The 23608-nt window shown below is 49.3% G+C and overlaps 1 protein-coding gene across 1 annotated transcript; it reads left to right on the top strand.

The window, feature by feature from the left end:
- Positions 1–21160: 21160 nt before the first annotated feature.
- Positions 21161–23132, top strand: LOC119378402 (uncharacterized; the record flags this gene model as incomplete). Its single annotated transcript, XM_037647561.1, has 2 exons — positions 21161–21431; positions 21494–23132. Coding segments are annotated over exons 1-2 (1910 nt in total), but the record flags the coding sequence as incomplete, so codon positions are not given.
- Positions 23133–23608: the final 476 nt, after the last annotated feature.

The raw sequence follows: 23608 nt of genomic DNA on the forward strand, positions 1-23608 counted from the left end.
CACTGAGTGTGCATTGAACCCGCCACGGTGGTTTAGTGGTTATGGGGCTCGACTGCTGACTCGCAGGTCGCGGGATCGAATCCCGGCCGCGGCGGCCGCATTTTCGATGGAGGCGAAAATGCGTCAGGCCCGTGTGCATTTAGGTGGACGTTAAAGAACCCCAGGTGATAGAAATATCCGGAGCCCTCCACTACGGCGTTCCTCATAATCATATCGTAGTTTTGGGACGTTAAACCCCGACAATTATTATTATATTCAGTTTGCGTTGGAGCGATAGAGAGCCCGAAGGTCGCTTGGCTCGCTGCAGCGGATGCGTTTCCTCGGGCCAGTGTTTTCTTGAGCTGCACTTAGTTGGATGATAGAAGATAAATATCCTAGGCTTACTTCGCATCGCATTCCGATTTGTTGATAATGCATTCATTACTTCGCCCTTGTGGTGAAACTGCTAATTTTGGAAGGAAATAAGCTTAGTAATTGGGCGCACACAAAACGTTAAACAAACTCAGAAACACTTGCGTTGAATTGATGGGCACGTATCGGTAAACAAATGTGTAAATAAATAACGATAATAATAATTTGTGGTGTTTTATATCCCAAAACCAAGATATGATTATGAGTGATGCCGTAGTGGAGGCCTCTGGAAATTTCGATCGCCGTGGCTTACTTACCGTCGTCTAAGTCTAAGCACACGAGCCTCTAAAATTTTGTATGCATGGAAGCGCGGCCGCGATAGCCACGATTCTATCGCGCGACCTTCATGTCAGCAGTCTAGCACAACAACCACTAGACCACTGTGGAGGGTGAATAAATAGCGAGTCGTTACCAGACTATAGTCGGTACAACTTTAGAAGGCAGCGGCATTTTCCCCTCAAAGGCGGATGCACACGAGCCTCCACCAATAGGCGCGCACTTCAGGTGACGTAATGAGCCGGACGGCCGGTGACCCCGCCGACGGAGACAGCAGTCACAATTTTTTGAGCGGGACTATTTCTTTAGTCGCGGAGGCAATTGGCTGCTGCGCTTCGGTCATCTGGGTGCGGCCTCTCCTGTCTTCTAAAATTGTACCCGACTATAGATTAGCAGCTTACAGTGAAACCTTAAAAACATGAGAGCCAAATTTTTCGGAAGCGCGCTCATCGCTAAGCAAGCAAATAGAAAATCCATGCATGATTTCCATCGCGACTTGTCTAAGGGATGCGTAAGCGAAGAGTTCTATTGCAGGAAACTCCATGGTTACGCTCTGCTCTGAAACGCTGTCTGGCTACAAATAAGGAGGGAGGGCGTCGCTCATCGTTCATCAACGCCTTCAACATGGAAGGCGCATCTTGCGAACACCGAGACGCGTGCTCGGTGTTCACAAGACCCTAGCTTGCTTGGCTAAACTTTGCCCAATCACATCCCCCCCCCCTTCTATGCTATACTGTACATCGCTGCGCGATCTTTTTTTCTCCTTTTTCTGTATCTGTTTCTGTCTATCTCTTTCTCTCTCTTTCTTTCTCTGTCTTTCTATCTTTTACAGCGAAAGCTGTTATGAGATCATTTCACTGGCCGTTTTTGGCGCCGTAGTTGTCCGCCGCCGCAGCCGGTGTCCGTAACCAGTATCGCTCGAAATAAGAAAAAAAAAACGAAATAAGAAAGAAATTCCAGGATGGAACGAGGTTCGAACCTGGGCCCTCTGCGTGGGAGCCCAGTATTTAACCTCTGAGCCATGCCGGTGCTTGAAACTGCTTTGCAAAAATGTCCTGTACAGGCTTCATGTCGGGAAGAAACCACATCAGCAAATGCAATATAGCGTGGTAGAAGAGTACAATAAGCACCAAGCGTCGCACAACGCGAATTCTGCAAACAGGCGTCACACAATGCGAATTGCGCAACGAGTAGGTTGTTGAATGCTTCCAACCCATTACAAAGGGCTCTGCCATAATTCTTCATCGTCATCAGGCACAGCATCAATAAAGTGCGCATAGTGCCTTACATGCGTTTAGCAGGTACCAACGCTCTTCGTAGAATGACGAACAATGGCACAGTGCCTGCTGCCCTACTTCTCAAAAATTACAATGATTTATAGCGTAGTGGGTTCCTCCCAAGTGCACTTGTATTGGTTGCCAAGGAAGCCCATAAGCGCGTGATCCATTTCCTCGGGGTCTCAATAAAGTTCTTCAGCCCCCCCCCCCCCCCCCGCCCCGTCTCTCTCCCACGTCAATGTAAGTTATACAGCATCACGGGAGAGGGAAATAGCGACTGGGCGTCACCCAATGCAAATTACTAACTGGTGGGCCGTTTAAAGCTTCCAACCCGTTACAAAGAGCTGAGCCATAATTCTTCACCGTCATTAGGCGTCGCGTCAACAAAGTGCACATAATGCCTTACAGACGTGTAGCTGGTGCCTCGCTTCTCCGCAGAATGACAAATAATGGCTTAGAAGGTGCTTCCCAACTTCACAAAAATTGTGATTTATGGCGTAGTGGGTACCTTTCTAGTGTACTTGTATTGTAGCCCCAAGAGTGCTTACAACGGGCTCTAGAAACGCCGCTCTTCCAGCTTTCGCTGTGACTGTGCTGCGGGTTCAGCGCACGCCTGGCGTTTTTTTTCTCTTTCTTCTCGTTCTTTTTGTCTGTATTTCTCTTTCTCTCTCTCTCTCTCTGTAGTCATTCTCTCGTCTTCTATTTTTTACTCTTTCTTCCCTTTATTTCTATCTATTTCTCCCTTTCACTTTATTGCTCTTTATTTTTTACTCATTCTATCTTTATCTCTCTTTATTCCCTTTCATTATCAATATTTTTCTCTTTTTCTTTCTATGTCTTTCTTTCTCTCTCTCCCTGTTGTTCCATCACGTCCTTTCTCTCTTTCTTTCTCTCTCTCTTTCTGTAGTCCTTCCCTCGCCTTCTATCTTTTTGTACTTCTTTCTCTCTTCCTCTGCACTCGTTTTTCTCGCCTCCTTTTCCTCCTACGCACACTCAGATCTGTCCTCCACAGCCTCACTTCCTTTTTCCACTCCGTTTCTATGCAAGGCTATGTTCTGCACTGCAAGCGTGCCTTGCAGAGCGTAAGGTGAGCGTCGTAACCGAGTGCTTAAGACGCTCACTCCAGATCGTGGGTATGCGGGTTGGAATCTCGCCTCGTCAAGAATTTGTTTCCCAAAGAGTTTCTCGTTTCTCTGTCTTTATTTATCTTTATTAATTTATCTCTTTTTAGGGGCGAAGCTCCTTAAGGCGGCACCCGTTCGTCTCTCGTAGTAGTGCTTAACCAGTCGTAACGCTAGTACCAGATCTTGACCTCCAAGGTGGTGCCGGTGGGAGATTTTTCCTGTGCGTTGTTGAACAATAAAAAATTCGCAGCGTGCGCGTTAACTAAAAGCCGAATTCTTCTGTCTCTCATTCCCCATTAGCAGCCATTGGCATGTTCCAGTAGGAAACATTAGTAGAAGTAGAAGTGTAAGTGTTAGCTAAAAGCCGACTTCTTCTGTCTCTCATTCCCATTAGCAGCCATTGTTTACCTCCAAGGTAGTGCCTGGTGAGGTTTCTCCTGTGCGTGATTAAACAATAAAAATTTTGTTCAGAACGCCGTTGATCGACGAAATAAACCAACGAAAGACGCCAGATGTTTTCTTAAAGCAAAACGAAAGAACGCCAGATGTTTTCTAAAGCAAAACGAAAAGACGCCAGCTGCTTAACGAAAGACGCCAGATGTTTTCTAAAGCAATGGTTTTCTAAACAATGAAAATTCACAGCGTACATGTAAAATTAAAGTGAGCTGCAAGTCGTCATAACTCATCGAACCTTTAGTATAAACGCGCCCGATCTCACGTCGGTGATGATGTACCGGGCAGAATTCACGGAAGATTCACGGTTTACCGATGAACCTCCGCAGCTTCGCCCACTCATCATCATTCACTCCGTGTATATGCTGTGATTTTTTTCTCTCTCTCTCTCTCTCTCTTTGTACTCGTTCTCTCGCCCTTCGGAGTTATTGCGCCACGCGCCGGACAGATCTGTGCACGTTTTCTGGGAGCGAACCAGAAGATGTAGAAGACAATGACGACGAAGAAGAGGACGAATCGGAGCGCGTGCCGGTTCATGATGATGAAAATTTCTATTCGCTCTGCACGCACTAACGGTCCGCTTAAACAGGTCCACTGTAAAAAATAAAGGTTACTAAAATGAACTATTGGGCTAGTTGGTTGATCATACTAGCAAGAGGCCACGCACACCGGGTGAGAGGACGACACGGTACAAAAAGACGTGCACAAGCGCTGAATGTCATTTGCATTGTCTTGACCTTTCACCCGATGTGCGCGGAAGCCGAACCCACAACCCAGAAGCCGAACCGTGTAGGTTCGGCTTCCGGGTGTCATTTACGCTTTTTCAGTTCGATAATCCACTTTCTAAAGCGCAAGAGGGCAAGAGAACGCTGTTTCTCTTCATCCACAATGATCATTTGACCAGTGACATCAGTGAGGAATACAACGTTCGAAGGAGGCATGCTAGCCAGCTTGCCTTATCATTGCATGACAAAAACTTACGTTCTCTACATAACAAAGGGCCGTCATCAATGCAAGCGTACAGATCCCCTCCCCCCAAATACAGTTCATGATGTGTCTGTAATGACACCTACGCTTTAACATAAAAGCAAAGAAACAAAAAACTTATGAGAAATAATGTGCACATTGAGCACTATTTTATTTAACCTTTTCCTCAAAAGAAATGTTCAGTGAATAATCTGTGATCGGGACACGTGAACTTATTTCAGCCCCTGTGTAATTTTTGTGCTGAAAAGCTCAATGTGGCCATGAGTGTACCAAACTCCAAGCAGCAGTATGAAAGGCGCAGCATGGAATCCGCATTCTGCATCGTGGAGAGGAAGAAAAACCGCGCCTGAACGAGCATGTCAAAGACACTAGAAGACGTTCACATCTCAATCTTTCTACGGCAGACGAGCCTGCAAAAGAAGTCGTGCCTTAATTTGTTCGCCGTGTCTCCCCTTCAAAACACACACGGTACCAACACGTGCGCCAAAACTACTTGTGTATGTCGATGCGTTCCCGTTTTGTTTAATATTTAAGCGGCCATCTGCGATACCGGAAAAATAACATCAACGTGACAGTGCAAGAACGAAACTGAAGTGCGCAAAGGCCCAACTCATTCGTATAATGTACCAGGAGGAGGGCAAAAACAGCTTTTCCGTGCTCTTTTCTGTAAAGTTTGCAGTCGGAACTGGAATGAAAATGAATGGCTTCATGATGCAGCGCAAACTATTTTGTGTGTGCAATGTTCTGTATGATATGATGCACCAGAAGTTTCTATTTAGAGCTCAGCCCTTAGGCACCCGTTCATGGGCTGAGCGTCGTCCCCGCTTGCAAAATGTGCATATGAAGGTTGTTTCATATAACTAGCACCAAGTATTAAAAAAAAGCAAAAAAGCAAACGTGCTACGCGTCTCGCATTGTCACAGTATTGTTCTGGGCCACAGAGCACGACAGCATATTTTTTCCATCCCGCCAAGCTCGGTAATTAAAGGGACACTAAAGACAAACAATTAATCGGTTTAGATCAATAAATTGTGCTCTGAGAACTTTAATGTCGTTAATTTTCCCATCATAGCTTTATTAATGGAGGAGAAAATCAAGTTCAAAGTTTCATTTTTAAATTTCGCGCCCGAAACTCTCCGCGTGAAGCCACGGATTTCAAAGTGTATTTATTGTATTTCTGCGCCATTGGCTAAACAGAATTACCCCAAACTTGGTATGTTAAGTCAATGGCCCCCTCAGAGGACAATGTACTTCATGTTTACCGATTAGGAACTACGTAGTCCCTAGTAGGCGCCGTCAAAACATGTGACGTCACGGCAAATGGTGCGGAAATTTCAAGGTGGCGTCGCCACCCACATTTTGTTTTTGCGCGTTTTCTCGCTTACTAAGCGTCTTCTGGTTGCAAGCGTGGTGTTTTTGGGATTATAAAAGAGTACATTACTAATATGAGAAAAAGCGTTTTGCTCTTTAGTGCCCCTTTAATAAAGATTGGTTGATGAGCTTTTTAAATAGTATCACGTGGTCCTGACGCTGACGAAGGCAGCAGTCGGTGTGTCCAAAATGAAACTCTTTATTTGGCCGAACTTGTGGCCGTGAAACGGAAAGTCAACCTACAGCAATACACATTGTATATACGTACACTGATAGTGGCGAACAGAGCGTCGGCTTTCGATAAACTGAACATTGCTAGGATGCGCCGCCTACATCGTGCATCGTGCTTATCACTGGCGGTTGCGCCAGCTCTGGAACAATCTTGACTATTCGCGTCATATGCACAATATTGACAAAATGATCTACTACAATAAGGAATGTTTCCGGACATTCTAGCGCGGCCCGCGCAAGACAGCGATAACACGAGCACCGGACCAGTTACACAAACATAGAAAAAGAAGCGCGCGTGGATTTGCCCCCTCTCTGAAAAAGCATCGCCCCGGTGCTTAAAGCAGAACACAGAATTGAAAACATGCATGCAATACAAAAGAAACATAATAAATCAAGTAAAAAGTGGAGTCCACAGGTTCCTTAAAGTGCATAGAAAGGCTTCAGGCGTACTATATGCACGACCTCGGGGCGTGCCGGTGCCGCTGAAAGTTCGTCATACCATGGGGAATAACCTCGTAGTCAAGTTCCCCGAGACTTCGAAGCTCTCTGTACGGTCCGAAGTATCGTCGAAGAAGCTTCTCGCTTAGTCCGCGTCGGCATATTGGCATCGAGACCCAGACACGGCCGCCAGGCTGGTATTCCACGTGGCGGCGTCGAAGGTTGCAACGACGGCTGTCGGTTTTTTGCTGGCTCTGCATGCGCAGACGGGCGAGTTGTCGGGCTTCGGTGCACTCAAGGTAGATGGTGACGTCGAAGTTTTCTTCGTCGGAGACGTTGGGTAACATGGCGTTCCATCTCCCACTAAAGGGAACCATGTGTGGATGCGAAGCAGCGGGGAGTTGATTAGCTTGAGCGGGAGATGGTGTAATTTTATTGAGAGGACGAATGAGAATATAACAGAAGAGAGACAACGCCGCTCGACGTTGACGTTTCGATTCGGCTTCGCGTTGCCGCGCCGCCTCGAGATCCGCCGCTCGACGTTGACGCTTTGATTCGGCCTCCCGAGCCCGGAGTTTAGGGTTCGCCTGCCGCTGTTCACGTTTCCTTTCGGCTGCGCGAGCCCGAAGTTCGGTATTTGCCACGTCGCCACTCCCGTTTCGCGGCAGCGGCCCAAGCGCTCATCGTGGCGCTGCACAGGAGAGAGAATGAGGCGCGCGCGCTCCGTCGATTTCATACCGCGGAACTACCGTGGCGCCCCCAGCGGAGTATGCAGCTGTCGCACCACCTGTCGTGCGCGCCTCTCCGTAGAGTAGAGGATTCCTAGAGGAGAGGGGGGAGAGTAGGAGAGGAGACAGAGGGGGAGGGGACGCGCATGCGCAGTGGGGGGGGGGGGGGGGGTGGACGCCGCGGGACGCGGAAGTCGGGGACAAAGCCCCCGCCATAAGCTGCTTCGCATCTAAAAAACAGCGTTGGTTTGAGTCGCTGCGACGGACAATCTTTCCATCAGTGGAGTCATCTGATTTCATGTTCTGGGCAGTTGTCGGTCCCTTTAATTCAGAGGCCGTAGGCTCGAGCAATAAGAAGCACCGAGCAAACTGTGCAACAAAGTACCAGCAGACTGCTTCGAGAGTCCCATGTACGTCATGTTACGTCATTCTACAACGGCCGCCGCTAATCGGGAGATCTGTTGCGAGTTTCATACGCATGAAAAAGAAGACCGAATAGTACTATATAAGGCTGGAATTGGCTGGAATTGACTTGGAATGTGAGGTCTTCGCAGTGCAAACACATGGCGTACCCGGTAGTTCCCAATGCTTGCAATATGAAGGAACTGTTCCTTTAAATGGACACTAAAGGCAAATATAAAGTCGGCATGGACTTCTGCAGTGCCATTCCAGAAAGCTTGCAGCACTTGTTTCGTGCCAAGGAAATTCTTAGTTAGAAAGATGATCACGTTTTAGTGGTGCGCATACCGTTAGCGCAATTCAAACCACCCACCTGCGACGGACTCGGGACTTAGGCATTCTCCCCAAATCCGCCTGTAGCGGGCGCTAGGCAACGCTTTCTGTTCTCTGGCAACACTGCGCCTGAACCGGAAATGCACCCAGGAATACTTCTTGTTGTGCTTTTTTTCGTATATTTGTTTTCCACAGATGGAATAATTCCAACGCACCCTTCGCTTGTGTGATCCACGTCGGACAAATTTTCATCCTCTCTGAGGAATTTCGCAGAAGGGTACTGACGCCTCAGTTGACGTGAAAGCACGCAGAGGGGCGGCTATTGAAATCAGCCACGAAACTGATATGCAGCCTTTTCTATTAATACAGTTTTACTTTATCTAATCCCTGAAACCATTTCTTTATTTTTGCATTTACCTTACGTGGGCATACAGCATCCTGACAAAACCATTTATTGTTCTTCCCAATTGTCTCTCGTTTTTTTTGTTTATTTTTTTGGCGCTGTTCATTACTATGCATCCGTACCAACTAGCCGAGCTTACCAGTCTTTTGATGCCATAGAGCCAAATTACCACATCATAAACCCGAAGCCCACGGCTACTGGCTGATTTGAGGATCGTGCGCTGCATGGTTACTGTGGCCGCCGCGGGATGCCGCCACATACCCTCTCATGCGCTCGCGATCGCACGGAAATTACGCCGCGCGTTCAAAGAAAAAAAAAGAAAAGGTGCTCAAGGTCATGACGCGCTCTGACAAAGGGACGCATCTTCCTGTCCCCTTACCATCCTCCTCCCTGCGTAGCTTTCAGAGCGCTCCCTAGTACGAAAGGGCAGAGAAAGCGCTTGACACATGCGACATATCCCTGTAACTCTTTTCGTACTTGACGGATTCTAAAAAAAGTTTACAGCAGGCTATTCGTGAGGCAATAAACTCTTTTAATGAAGCCATTTGAAGATTATTTGAAAAAGTGTTGCAGGCCTCTTTAAGAATGACGCAGAATGAGTTGGAACGAAAAGTGACGGGTAAGAGACATAGAAAGGATGCCGAGTGGATTAGCAAAAAAAGAAAAAGAAAACAAGGATAGCCGACATTCTAGCTCACACTAGGAGAAGAACGTGAATCTGGACAGGTCACACAATTCGAAAGACAGATAGACGATGGTCATTCAAAGTGACGAAATAGTTACCAAAAGATGGGAAACTTTGCCGAGAATGGCAGAGGGTTAGATTGGGAGAAAATTAAGAAATTTGTTGGCACTAAATGGCATCTGCTCGCGCAGGTCAGGGCAAACTGATAATCATTGTGAGAGGCCTTCGTCCTGAAGCGCACATAAAATAGGCTGATGAAGATTATGAAGGCTGTTCTCATATTTCCCTCTTTTTGCCTTATAGCCTGCCCTGCCACGCATATTCATGAAAGCTTAATTCATAGCTACACACCTATCTGTCAACACCATTGACATATATGGTCTCGGTTTATCAATATTAACTGACTACAATGTCAACAAGTGCAGTTCTTTAAATGCTGTTCACAGGAAGTTCTTCCAAATACGAAGTCCACATGTGCGAGTTACGAATACACCCAACTGTGATGCGACGTCGTGAATATCTGCGGCTACGTTTCCAAAAATCTTCCTTTTGCGGTTTGTGGTGTGCGAGTAACGCACTGACTCGTTCGCTTTCCGGGCCCCAACACTTCTATACCGCGACATGCGGTCACTTGCTACTACGGTTCCCTAGCGCGAGGATATTGTGCACGGTTTAAGTCCTTGTTGGTTTCTTGCAGCGTCCGTAAAGCTTCTGTCCCCGCGAGGCGGCGCCTTTGGAGATCCACGGCCGCTTTTTCACCTGTATCTTGTTCCGCTTTAAGAAAGCGGCCCTAAGCCGGCGGTCAATAACAGACTATTAGGCTATTGTGGCGAATTAGCGGGCCCCACACTGCGGCGCTGGAAGATATTGAATACGGTGTCAAGGATTCGTGGGAGTGCTGCCCTGTCCGATTGATCCTGGACAGCGGGAGGGCGTCTTGCCGTCAACGCTATGGTTACTATGGAAAAACAAGTTTAGCTACGGCAGCGGCGCTTTTCCGCTCCGTTTATGCATTTGTCAATGTTTCTTTTTTTCCTTTTCTACGCTGCACTGTTAAAGGTTTCAAAGCTTTGCGAGCCCCGCCAATGCACTCCTTCCGCTGGCTATATAGGGAGAGGCGGCAGCACCACAGCTTCCAAGCAGTCGTTGTCACCGGACTGAGTATGACAAGAAATAGCATGCAGTATCATATTCATTTACGTGTGATGTGCACGGTTTTTTACCACTGTTTTCGCTATTTAATAATGGTGGGGTGGTTCCTGTATGCCACCATGTTGCCAAAGCAGCGTCGAGTAATTGAAAATGAGCTATGTGCTCTAAGGAGAGGAAGGTGAAATAGAGAGCGAAAAGCAGGAAGGTTGTGTCAAGTGAAATGTTCAGAGTGAGGGAACAAAACGTGCTTGCTAGCGCTCTTGCAACGTGATGTATCTTTCGCAGTCTGTCGCACACACTACAGACCTATAGTGTAGCAACGTGCTACATACGTATAACAGTGTGTAGACGCAAACATCTTCGAGGAAGATTCCCCAAACTCCTACCAAGACGTTACAACTCCCTGTGGCGCTATAAATTAATTTAATGCGACAGCGACATCCCGTGGAGCGTCAAAACGATGACGTTAGGAAACCGATCTGCCGTCTATACTATATTCCGCATGTGCGCCTCCGCTTTGCAGCACCAGTATATGTATCGAAACTTGCAGCTGCGTCACCCTGCAGCGAGACCATGTCGTCGCTTTTGGCGTCGGATGAATGCGAGCGTCCGTCTGCACTCGAGCAAGGCGCAAGAGCATATTGCTTTCGATCCCTTCGCATCGCTCGCAGAAATGTTTTGATGCTACAATTGGTCGAAGTCATCACATTCGCCGTAGACGTCTCCCGACGTCACACCTTTTGTAGCTCTCTTTTGACGTTTTCGCTAAAGGTTATCGCAACAATTCTGTAAAAGGAGCAACGTTTCGTTTCTAGACTTCACATTTCAAATGAATTATCTTTATGTCGAGTGTTTCTTGTCAAAATTTGTCACAACATTCTTTGCAAGCACCTTACTTCACGCTGTAATCAGCTTTGTGCCGTGTCACCATTTGATTTCGACCGAACTAGGTGTGCCCTAGGATCCCAGGGCCTTGTATTCCGTCAAGGGCCACCGCCCAGTTTATGAAGCACAGTCGAGGGCGTCCTTCTAGCTACGCATAATAAACATACAAAGGAGATCTAGATATACTGCGCGGAAGGAAACAAGGATGACAAGCGCAGACTATCAAATGAAGGTTTGTTTTTCGTAAACCATATATAAATGACTAAAACGGGAAGTGACAGAAAACAAGATGAGTTAGCGGCTGAAAAAAGCCATAAAACTTGGACAACCAATGCACGAGGAAAACGGGGGAGTCAGAAGACTCTTGCCGGTAACACTCCTACGGGGGTCAAGTGACCCACACCGAAGCGTCAAGCGGCTTCACAAGTATTTTAAGCTACTCATTTGAGCCTTGCTCTACTTTAGCGCGACTACTGTTGAAAAGAGTGGAGTATTCATTTTAAGCAAGTACAATAACACTTGCCGTTCTGCCCAGCGACTGCAAAAAAAGGAATAGTTCAATTTTAGCATTATTTTAATAAAACTCGTCAAAACAACACATATTTTCGTTCGGGTAATTTTGCCTTAGAGTGTAGGGAGTCAGACGACTCTTGCCGGTAACACTCCTACGGGGGTCAAGTGACCCACACCGAAGCGTCAAGCGGCTTCACAAGCATTTTAAGCTACTCATTTGACCCTTGCTCTACTTTTGCGCGACCACTGTTGAAAATAGTGGAGTATTCATTTTAAGCAAGTACAATAACACTTGCCGTTCTGCCCAGCGACTGCAAAAAAAGGAATAGTTCAATTTTAGCATTATTTTAATAAAACTCGTCAAAACAACACATATTTTCGTTCGGGTAATTTTGCCTTAGAGTGTAGGGAGTCAGACGACTCTTGCCGGTAACACTCCTACGGGGGTCAAGTGACCCACACCGAAGCGTCAAGCGGCTTCACAAGCATTTTAAGCTACTCATTTGACCCTTGCTCTACTTTTGCGCGACCACTGTTGAAAATAGTGGAGTATTCATTTTAAGCAAGTACAATAACACTTGCCGTTCTGCCCAGCGACTGCAAAAAAAGGAATAGTTCAATTTTAGCATTATTTTAATAAAACTCGTCAAAACAACACATATTTTCGTTCGGGTAATTTTGCCTTAGAGTGTAGGGAGTCAGACGACTCTTGCCGGTAACACTCCTACGGGGGTCAAGTGACCCACACCGAAGCGTCAAGCGGCTTCACAAGCATTTTAAGCTACTCATTTGACCCTTGCTCTACTTTTGCGCGACCACTGTTGAAAACAGTGGAGTATTCATTTTAAGCAAGTACAATAACACTTGCCGTTCTGCCCAGCGACTGCAAAAAAAGGAATAGTTCAATTTTAGCATTATTTTAATAAAACTCGTCAAAACAACACATATTTTCGTTCGGGTAATTTTGCCTTAGAGTGTAGGGAGTCAGACGACTCTTGCCGGTAACACTCCTACGGGGGTCAAGTGACCCACACCGAAGCGTCAAGCGGCTTCACAAGCATTTTAAGCTACTCATTTGACCCTTGCTCTACTTTTGCGCGACCACTGTTGAAAATAGTGGAGTATTCATTTTAAGCAAGTACAATAACACTTGCCGTTCTGCCCAGCGACTGCAAAAAAAGGAATAGTTCAATTTTAGCATTATTTTAATAAAACCCGTAAAACAACACATATTTTCCTGCAAAGTTATACAGAAAGTGCGAAAAGATGGTCAGTGATTTCGAATTTAGAAGTTAAGGTATTCCTCATTTACATGCTTGTATGAGTATAGCTAACTAAAATGTGTGACTGTGATGTGCATAGTGCCATATGGTGCTAAATAAACAGCAGAAATTGGCGTCATGTTTCCATATTTATTCCTTATGATTACGCATAAATCAAAAAGTTGTGATGCGTGGAGACACAAGACTTGTGGCTTGCTAGGTTGTCTCTCCTGCTCAGCGTGAGCACCATGGAAAACGGTATCTGAAAAGCATAACGTGATATTATGATGAGAAAATGAAATTGCAGTAAAGGTTTGCAAAATCTACAGAATAAGTGGTCCACACAGACATATTAAGGCTAACAACAAAACAACAAATGCAAACAAACATGGTAAGGAAGCAAGTTTTTTGCCGTTATCGTGTAAAACACAACTTGCAAATAATAGCTTTTGCAACACATCACTTGGCGACAAACGTGCAGCACAAGATGATGTGAGCCTCTTTTAAACAACAAAAGAAAAAGGTTTAGGCTCCTTTGCGTGGGTGCCACTCACCTCTGTTCCTACGTCGTCATGTTGAACCAAAGGAAATGTAGGACCGACTGCCTCGTTGACAGGGCGAACGCCGCTGTTGATTTTCCCATCACGAGCGGTGAGGCGTCAGACCAGAGCGGCACCTTTGTTTCCCCGAGTGTGGCTGTCAACTGTAGTGAAGAGGCGAAAGAAGTGATCTGGGATTCGGGGAATAACCAAAACACACACATTGATTATTTGTATTTAAAACCACCCTTTGTTCAACACACCGTTATTGTACACACATCTGCCACGAGTGTTTCGTTCAAATTTCGCAACAAAAGAAATTTTCACGTAAAAAGCAGCGGGAACCTCGTCTCGCAATAGGCACTGGCTATACACGAATGAAAGCACTTCTTTTCTGAGAAATCGCTTCAAAATTTGGTGTCAGAATAAACACGGCTTTGCGCCGGCATATCCCGACACCAAAGCACATCCTCCGGCAGTCAGGGGCACGCCGTGAGCGGTTACTGATCGCATGTTTTAGAAACACAACCCATCCTTAAATACTCAGATAAACACATGCGAGTACGAGGGCCCGAATGACACCGAGCACGTGCGTACGCCGTCTACGTCGAGGTCAGACATGTCATATGCTAGAATTACCGCACATAGCTTCCACAATCACGTACACTCACTCGATTCTGTTATAATTCCCAATGCCATCGCAGTGTATGCAATCCACGAAAACAGCAAACAGAAACGAGGGAAAAGAGTGCACGGCGGCGACCGCAATAACGCGCGCCGTCGAAAGTCTAGAGTTTTTCACTTTACCGGCGAAGCGTGTCCAACTTGAATGACTACCACGTACGTTCTGGAAGCATCGTACTATATCGGCACCTCAAACTACCGTCTTTAAGCCAACAAAAACCATTATATATAGTGCGTCTGAGCGTTCTGTACACAGACATTTTTTTTTTCACGTTCCCACGCGCCGAAGCACGCTGCACACTGAAGGACGATGGAAATGTTATTATGAAGCAGACTAAAGTGCATCTCAGCACGACATCTTGCACCTTCAGGGGTGCAGACACAACGTGCGATCAGCAAGAAATGACCCTAAATAATTTTTTGCATCGCTCACTATAAGGGAGCTTGCACAGCAACGCGCATAACGGTGGCAACTCGTTAACTGACAGCTTTAGTTGGGCATTCGCAACAGCCCTGCGGACACAGGCTGGCAGATAACTTCCGCAGAGCTGCTGCAGACGCGTAGCTAAAGCTGTATAATTATTAACTACGAAAGCAGTGCACTCACCGTTAACTGGAGCCCGTTGTCCGTGTCCGCAGCTCCAGGAATGTTCCGCCCCCCAAGCTTCACTTCGTGCACGGAGCCGGCGTCAACACTACCGAAGACGCGCATGAACAGACACGCAACCCGCGCAACCAACACAACCACGCAACGCATTCCAATAGACGAGGAGACTGAGAGAGGAGGCAGAAGCGGCGCGCCGCCCCGGCGCCGTTGTGGCGCGTTGTCTCGTCTCCATCGGCGAGCCAACGCGCCACAACGGCGCTAAAGGGCAAGCGCGTGATATGTAAGCTGTATAGGCACCGTACAGTCGAGTTTTCCAGTGCGACTGCAGCGCCAGAACGCAAAACCTAGCGGACAAAAAACTCAATAATGAGACGGGGTTGCTCAAAATGGAACGCGATGTGCGCGTCTCCCTCTCTGAATGAGTAGGCGGACTGCGGCCGGGATACACGGGGGACGCGTTCGCGCGTCTGTTTTCTGCGTGCCCCTAACGGCCAATGCCAGTGAACTTGGGACGGGCCAGTGCGAGCAACGCAGCTCCCTCTGGCCAGTGTACGGTGCCTATACGGTGGCGCCGCCAATAGAAACCTGCTTCAGGAGAGTCGACACAGGTGCATGCCTGAGCGAACAGACGTGTTCTTCTGAGCTCTTGCGTATGCGAGAGACGCTGTGGCGTCTCTTGCATTTCGCCGCCAGTGTTGTTCGCCTTTTGCGTATGTTCTTATCTACTGTGAGTACGAGTCGCCCGGTGAGACTGCCTCCGTGTCTGTGACTGTGCTTTCGACGCCCTTCGGTGGTTTTTCGTGTCGCGTGTTTCCTACCGCGAGGCACGAACGCTACCATGGCCGAGTCTGCACCCCCCGCTTCGCGCGTCCCTCGCAAGTGCCATCGCCGCTCTTGTAGTGCGTCAGCGGCGTCCCTGGTGCCCACCAGCTACGAGGAGCACCGACTCTGTCAGACCCTTCAAGCAAACGCTGCCACTATTGTGGACTTGTGGCAGACGAGACGCGCCGCCTCCTCAGCTGCGTCTGCCGCGATCTCGGCCGCTCCTGTTTAGTCACTGGAACGGGAAAAGTACCGCGACCGTCGTGCGCGCCGCCATATTTGGTCCAGCGCCGCCGAAGCTGCGGCGGTGCGGTGTTGATTTCGCGTGGAGTAACGCATGTTTTACGCATTGCGTGCGCTTTTGCAGCCCCGAATGAAGCATACCGTTGTTCTCTGACTGATTAGGAAAGAAATAGCGGCAATTTTCACTCGCCTACATGCTCACGCACGCGTACTAACGCGATAAAGAAATGCGAACTGCGCGGCATTTACGCGCTCGGCTGTCTGCATTTATTAAATGCAAAGCATTTCCTGGCGAATTTCTGTGACTTTGTACGTATCTATCTATCTATCTATCTATCTATCTATCTATCTATCTATCTATCTATCTATCTATCTATCTATCTATCTATCTATCTATCTATCTATCTATCTATCTATCTATCTATCTATCCGCCCCCGACTTTGTGCTGTCCTGGCCGCTTCGTTAATGGGAAGTACACCAAATTTGGTATGGCATAACATGACTGTATGACGAATTTAAATTAAGGTGATAACATGAAAATAATGACAAGCATGCCATGTACGGCATGATTTACATGCCACGCTCAGGGTGCGATCGCGGCCGCTTCGATAGCTTGATACACAACAATGGTATGGCGTGACAAGAGTGTATGACGAACATATGTGACTGGTTATAATGTGCAAATCATGACAGACATGCCATGCAAAACATGATTTACATTACATGGTTTCGGGGCGCTCGTGGTCGTTTAATGAAATGCATATATACCAAAACTTTTATGACGAGCTATTTCTGTATGACAAACGTTAGTGACATGTGGTAACATGAAAATCATGACTTCCATGTCATGTACGGCATGACTTACTTGCCACGTTCATGCTGCGATGGCGGGTGGTTCGCTAGCTTGAAATGCACCCAAGTTGGTTTAGCGTGAGGTGACTGTATGACGAGCACGAATGACAAGTGGTAACGTGAAAATCAGGACGGTATTTATGTTGGTCATACAGTCACGTCACGCAATACGATTTTGGTGCATATCAAACAAGCGAACCGGCCGCGAGAGCATGATGAGCATGGAATGTAAATCATGCTTTACATGACATGCGTGCCATTATTTTCATGTTACCACCTGTTATTCACGTTCGCATTACAGTCACGTCACGCAATACCGATTTTGGTGCATATCAAGCAAGCGAACCGGACGCGAGAGAATCATGAGCATGGCATTTAAATCATGCCTTACATGACATGCGTACCATTATTTTCATGTTACTGCACGGTATTTATGTTCGTCATACAGTCACGTCACGGAATACCGATTTTGGTGCATATCAAACAAGCGAACCGGCCGCGAGAGCATCATGAGCATGGCATGTAAATCATGCCTTACATGACATGCGTGCCATTATTTTCATGTTACCACCTGTTATTTAGGTTCGCATTACAGTCACGTCACGCAAACCGATTTTGGTGCATATCATGCAAGCGAACCGGCCGCGAGAGCATCATGAGCATGGCATGAATATCATGCCTTACATGACATGCATACGATTATTTTCATGTTACCGCAGAGTATTTATGTTCGTCATACAGTCACGTCACGGAATACCGATTTTGGTGCATATCAAGCAAGCGAACCGGCCGCGAGAGCATCAGTCATTATTTTCATGCTACCACCTGTTATTAAATGCGAAGCATTTCTTAGCGAACCTCTGGCACTTTGAGCGTTTCTATCTATCTATCTATCTATCTATCTATCTATCTATCTATCTATCTATCTATCTATCTATCTATCTATCTATCTATCTATCTATCTATCTATCTATCTATCTATCTATCTATCTATCTATCTATCTATCTATCTATCTAGCCGCCTACGTCTGGGTGCTGTCGTGATCGCCTCCTTAACTTGGTGTAGACCAAAATTAGCATGGGAGGGTAAGACGACTTGAGGAATATGACTGTGTGGTCATGACATGAATAACGTGAAAATCCTGTCGCGTGCGTCGTCAAACCCTTTCCTCCAGACACGTGTGGTAAATACCCGTTTACCACCGGCCGCGGTGTACGGGTATGCGCCACAGGTGATTGACAGTTTATATCTACCCAGGAACAGCGAGAACAGATATTAGTAATTTAAATGCGAGAGCGTTAAGAAAAACCGACATCGGCAGCGTTGACCCGACGAATGGAAAGAATAAAAATCAGGATCCAAGCAGGAACCGAACCCAAGCATTCTGCGTGGCAATCAGGTATTCTACCACAAAGCCACGCCAGGTCTACAAACTGGTTTGGAAAAACAGCCTATGCAGGCGTAATGTCGGTGCAACGTCAGTTGTGGTTGTGGTGTTGGGTATCTAATTTTACAAGAAAGCAATAAACATTACATATGTACTCCTACGAGACAGGCGTCATATCAGATTAACGTCTGTGGTTCCAGTGTTGACTCCGCCTTTATAGCAGTCTAATAAGCATTGCATTTGTATTCCTATGATTCAGCAAGCTTTATTGAAGCATTGCTCGACCCCGGAGGAATACATTAACGAAAGTTACGTATGATATTCACATCATCGCAGCCTAAAGTGCACTTAGTCCGCCAGAACGACGTAGTGTCCTCTTCATTTCTTACGAGGTTGGGCGATAGCCTCATGCTGACCGAGGATGACAGATTGATTGACAGCCGCTTTGTAGACTAGGCTGCGTAGGTCACATACGCCCAGGTAGTCTACGAATGCGGCAAGCGCCATGCACTGATGCACTACGTAGCCCTATCCAGGCCTACCCGCCTCAACGGCCTAAACCTCACCAACGCGATGGGCGACTTCAGATTCCGACATGTCGCCGGCTCTATATACAGACAATTTGTCGACGATATGACTGAGGCATCCACGATTTCTAAAAGCTGTACTATACCTCATACTTCACTACACATGGACCCCTCGCCACCGCGATCGCGACCGGATCCGATAACAAGTCATGAATAGCGTCTAGTGCTCAGAAATCACGGTGATGATGACCTTGTTCAAGAACTGTTAGGAACCCCTTCCACACATGCACACGGGTTCGTGAAACGTGCGTGCTTTCTCCACGATAACGGACAAGTATAAGCACTACATATCAGCTTACCGCTTCTGGTGTTGGTAATACCCACGTTGCCGTTGGCAGCATTACCAAACTTTAAACAACTGGTCATATAACACATATGCGGCTCTTCAGCATATATGTGTGCGTATAAAATTTATACCAATCTTTAGCATCATTTCGTAACGTTTCGCTCAGTAAAAAAAAAAAATACGCCATAGTCAACTTCCCGCCGCATGCTTCGCATATTATCGACTTCCACGGTACGTGGGGTCTGCCGATTTTTTTTGTGTTCGTCATACAGTCACGTCAGGCAGTACCAATGTGGAGCAGTCAGTTTTCATAGCGCGCTGATCATTATATGTGAACCCAAAGGCGTCAATTTTACGCCAAACAAAATAAAATGTTATTGTGCATGAACCTCCTGCGACAACCACGCGAAACAAGCTGCACTAGTGCGGGGTAGGCGCAAACATTCCCCGAAACATTCGCGAATTCTCAATGAAGCGCTTACCTGACAATGCGGGTATCAGTCGTGGGAACAAATTTTTCCCGCCTAATTCTGTGCAGCCACGCACACAGCCCGTCGTTTGGCATCCTTTTTCCCGCCGGGAATAGCAAAGAGGGCCTTACCCGGGCATTCTTCGCTGCTTCGATAGGCTTTCGATGAAGTCTCAAAACGATACGGGATGTCGTAATGTTCCTGCACGCTTTCCTGAGCCTATAAAAACAATCGCCCTCCAAAGCGCCGTGCGTCTGCGCCCGGGAGACACTAGAGAGGCGAGCGGGCTGGACCATTTATGTGGCGAAGCCGCCGAAAGGGCGCGGCGGCGAAGAGAAAAGGAACGCGGTACTTTTCCCGTTACAGTGACTTTACTCCTGTTGCCCCTGTGCTGCCGGACCCATCTGCGAGCCCGATGGCACAATCTGCGCCTCTGCAACAGCCGACTTCAGCCGGCTCACAGTTAGCAACTCCAATATGCTCTATTGACCCCAGCGCTTGCCCGCTGCCTGCGGTCACCCTGGATGAGCAAATGGACTCCACTAGCTCTCGCAAGCGAGGCCGCGATGATGAGGGGAGCGACTGCGACGCTCCACGCAAGCATGTGCCACCAGCACATAACCCATCCCGGCCGGAGACTCATGGTGGCTGCGACGCGCTGCCGCGTCCCACACAGCTTTCAGCAACCGTTGGTGGAATGTCACAGCCGAGCATGGCTGCTCCGACACCAAAACTTCCTCAACACTCCGCCGCGGCTTTTCTGACAAAAAAAAACTCGCAGCCGATGACTGTTAACTCTGTTAGGAAGAAGAAGGGCAAGTCCAAGCGCCGGAGGGCTCCTTCTACTTCACAGCTCCCCGAGAAGCCTGCAATCAACGCCTCAGACACTGAAACCGCGTCGCAATCTCCGTGCCCAAAAGAGGTCCCTCGAAGCGCCAACGGAACAGCTAGTTCCCACCCGCACGCCAGCGATCCTGCACCTGAAGATTTCACGCTGGCTTCCTCAAGGGGCGCTCGTCGACGTGCGCGAGCCCTTGCCTCGTCTCCTGTGCTCCCCGCTGACCCAGCCGTAGCAGGCACAGTTTTATTCAAGCCGTCAGCACCGAACGGTGCCTTCATGCAGAGTTTGCGTCTAGCGCTGGCGTCTGCGTTATCGTCGCGGCCCGGCGTCATCAAAGTGCGAGTCAACAGCCGCCGAAATATCGTGGCAGCTGACGTGTCCTCAGGGGAGTGCATCGAGGAGCTTCTTGGTGTCACGGAGCTCTGCGGCATCCCCGTGTCCGCTCGACTTCCCGCTGACCGAGGATACAGCACGGGGTACCTGCATGGTGTGGAGGGCGATCTTACGGACGACGATCTATTACAGTCCATTGAGTCGAGCGTCCCGTTGGTATCTGCTGCCCGCAACGGGAACACAGTGACGCTTCGATTTGCTGGCCCTGTTCCGCCGGAGCATGTGAGCCTCTACAAGCTGAGGTGTCGTGTGCGTCCTGCCAGGCCGCGTCCACTGCAATGCCTGCAGTGTGGCCGCGTTGGACATGCAACGGCGACCTGTCGGCGAGCCAACTGCTGCCTACGCTGCGGCCGGAGCCACCCCTCTACACAGAGCTGCAGCGCCAGACCTCGTTGTGTCAACTGCGGACACAATTGCCCTGCAAACACTCCTACCTGACATAAATGGCAAAAAGAACGCAAGGTGGCGACCATCATGGCCTCCTCTACGGTCCCACTTTCAAGGCGCGCTGTGCGAGCTATGGTACAGCAAGCGAATCACTCACAGCTTCCGACGCCTCCTGCTAGCGCAGCCGCCCGCACGTATGCTCAGGCCGTCTCCGGCACACCGCCTCCTGCACCAACACCTGTTCCTCAACCGGTTGATGCCTGTTTGGTGCTGCCTAGCCCCGCTTCCAAGGCTTCCCCCGTAAGCCCTGCTATGAAGCAATCTGCTTCGCCCACGGCACAACTCCGGGATGATCCGCGGGACGCCATCATCGCCTCGCTGCAGCTCACAATGCGGGCCGTCGGCGAGCTGCTCCCATCAGGAAGTCCACTAAAAGCCATCTGCCTTCAAGCCGGTGATTTGCAGAACACTCCCAGCCATCATGGCTAGTCCTCAAGGACCCAGCCGCCGCCCACGCGTTTTCCAGTGGGATTGCCAGGGCTTTAGACTACTTTCCCGAGCAGCAGACCGGATTCCGGCGCCACCGCTGCACCGCTGACTCGCTTGGTGACGTCGTCTCGGCACTGGAGCATGCAAGAAACAGGAAGGAAGCGGCCCTTTTAGTGATTTTGGACGTGAAGAGTGCATTCGATGGCCTGCCTCACCTGGCGGTCGAACAGGCACTAGCAACCTTGGGCGTCGGAGGCCGCATGTTGTGCTTTGTGCAGGGCTTTCTGTCTGGCCGTTTTTTCCGCGTGCGAGTCGGCCGAGCTCTCAGCTCTCCACATCCGGTCACGTCAGGTGTGCCACAGGGCTCTGTACTGAGCCCCTTCCTATTTAACGTCGCCTTGGCACATCTGCCTTCTGCCATCCCTTCCGGACAGCGCTACCCGGTCCACTGCTCCATATACGCTGACGACGTCGCCCTGTGGAACTGGGGCCCCACCAGGAATCTGCGCTCTGTCCGATCCTGCCTCCAGGATGCACTGAACGCCGTGGTCGACCACATCGCCTCTGTTGGCCTGGCGGTGTCTTCGGCCAAAATGAAGGCCCTTCTTGTGCACCCGAAGGCGAGAACGCGCAGCCGCGTGGCGCGCCTCACCATCGATGGCTCCATGATTCCGTGGGAGACTACAGTGACCTACCTTGGGCTCCGTATCGACCACCGGCTGTCCTGGGCTCCCGCCATCAAAGAAGCCATGGGGATGGTGAAAAGAGTTCAGAAGGCGGTGAAGTGCATCTTCCTGAGCGGCCGCGGCTGCGCACCATCCTGGGCTCTTCCTCTTCATGCCGCAGCTGCAACCGCGAGGCTCCTGTACGCCTTGCCTCTGTTGGCACTTCCTCTCCGGCAACTGGAGCTCCTCGAGTTGTTGCATAGGGGCTTCATTCGGAGTGTCCTTGGCCTGCCGCGGTCCTCGCAAGTGGCAGCCACCCTGGCAGAGGCGGGCGCCTGGCCCCTCTCCCTGCTCTTACAGCAGCGTGGTCTCCTCCACATCGATCTGCTCGCCCACGCGCCTGATGGACGCCCTCTCCTTGCCCGGCTGGAAAGCCGACCAACATCTCGGATGGGCGCACTGCTACAGGTCTATCGAGAAGCTGTAGGACCTGTGCCTCCAGCCATGCCCCCTCCTCCGCCGACAGTGAAGCCATTGACAGTCACTACCGATCTAGGTCGGCTCTCCAAGCGTCGCTCACCCACCTGCGCTCTCCAGCAGGCAGTCGCCTCCAAGCTAGAGGAAGAGCTGGCTGGTAGGCTTATTGTCTACACAGATGGCTCCGTCCTCCCAGCTACAGGCTCCGCCACGGCCGCCTGCGTCATGCCAGCCCTTGGTAGAAAGGCCTCCTGTCGTCTCCCCTTTGACGCCTGCTCTACCGCCGCAGAGACGGCCGGTCTCCACCTCGCCGTGGACCTCCTGGCAGCAGATCCCCCCATGTGTCCCGTGTCGCACTGCAGGCCGTCGCGAAACCGGAATGGGCGGGCTTCGGAACTCAACCGCTGGTCACCAAGCTGCATGCCCTCCTCGCCAGTGGCGTCGATGTCTCCCTGTATTGGGTCCTATCTCATGTGGGTATTCAGGGAAATGAGCAAGCAGACGCACTGGCGAAGGAGGCACATCACTCTACCGTCGCTGTCTGCCGTGCTGTGGTCGCCTCAGACTATTCGAGGCTGACCTTGAGGCGGCTGTTGCTACACTGCCACCCCGACGAACGTGTGGCCAGGCTGGAACCTCCGACCCAGCTGCCTGACAGGGGCCTCTCCAGGAGGGAGCGGTCCCTTCTACTGTGTCTACGCATCGGCTGCTCCTGGCCTGCGGCACGACGTCATCGGCTCGGCAGAGCTTCGTCACCTGCGTGCAGTGCGTGTGGGGCAGACGAAACAATTGATCACCTGTTGTGTGAGTGCCCAACGCTTCAAGCACAACGAGCTGCCTTGCTCGCCGCACTCCGTCGCCAGGGTATTCCCGCGGCTACACAGAGGGACCTCCTTTTCCCTGCAAAGCACCACACCCAGGTTTTCAAGGCGGTTCTTCGCTTCCTTGA

This window comes from Rhipicephalus sanguineus, unplaced genomic scaffold (assembly GCF_013339695.2).
Source record: "Rhipicephalus sanguineus isolate Rsan-2018 unplaced genomic scaffold, BIME_Rsan_1.4 Seq824, whole genome shotgun sequence".
NCBI lineage: Eukaryota > Metazoa > Arthropoda > Arachnida > Ixodida > Ixodidae > Rhipicephalus > Rhipicephalus sanguineus.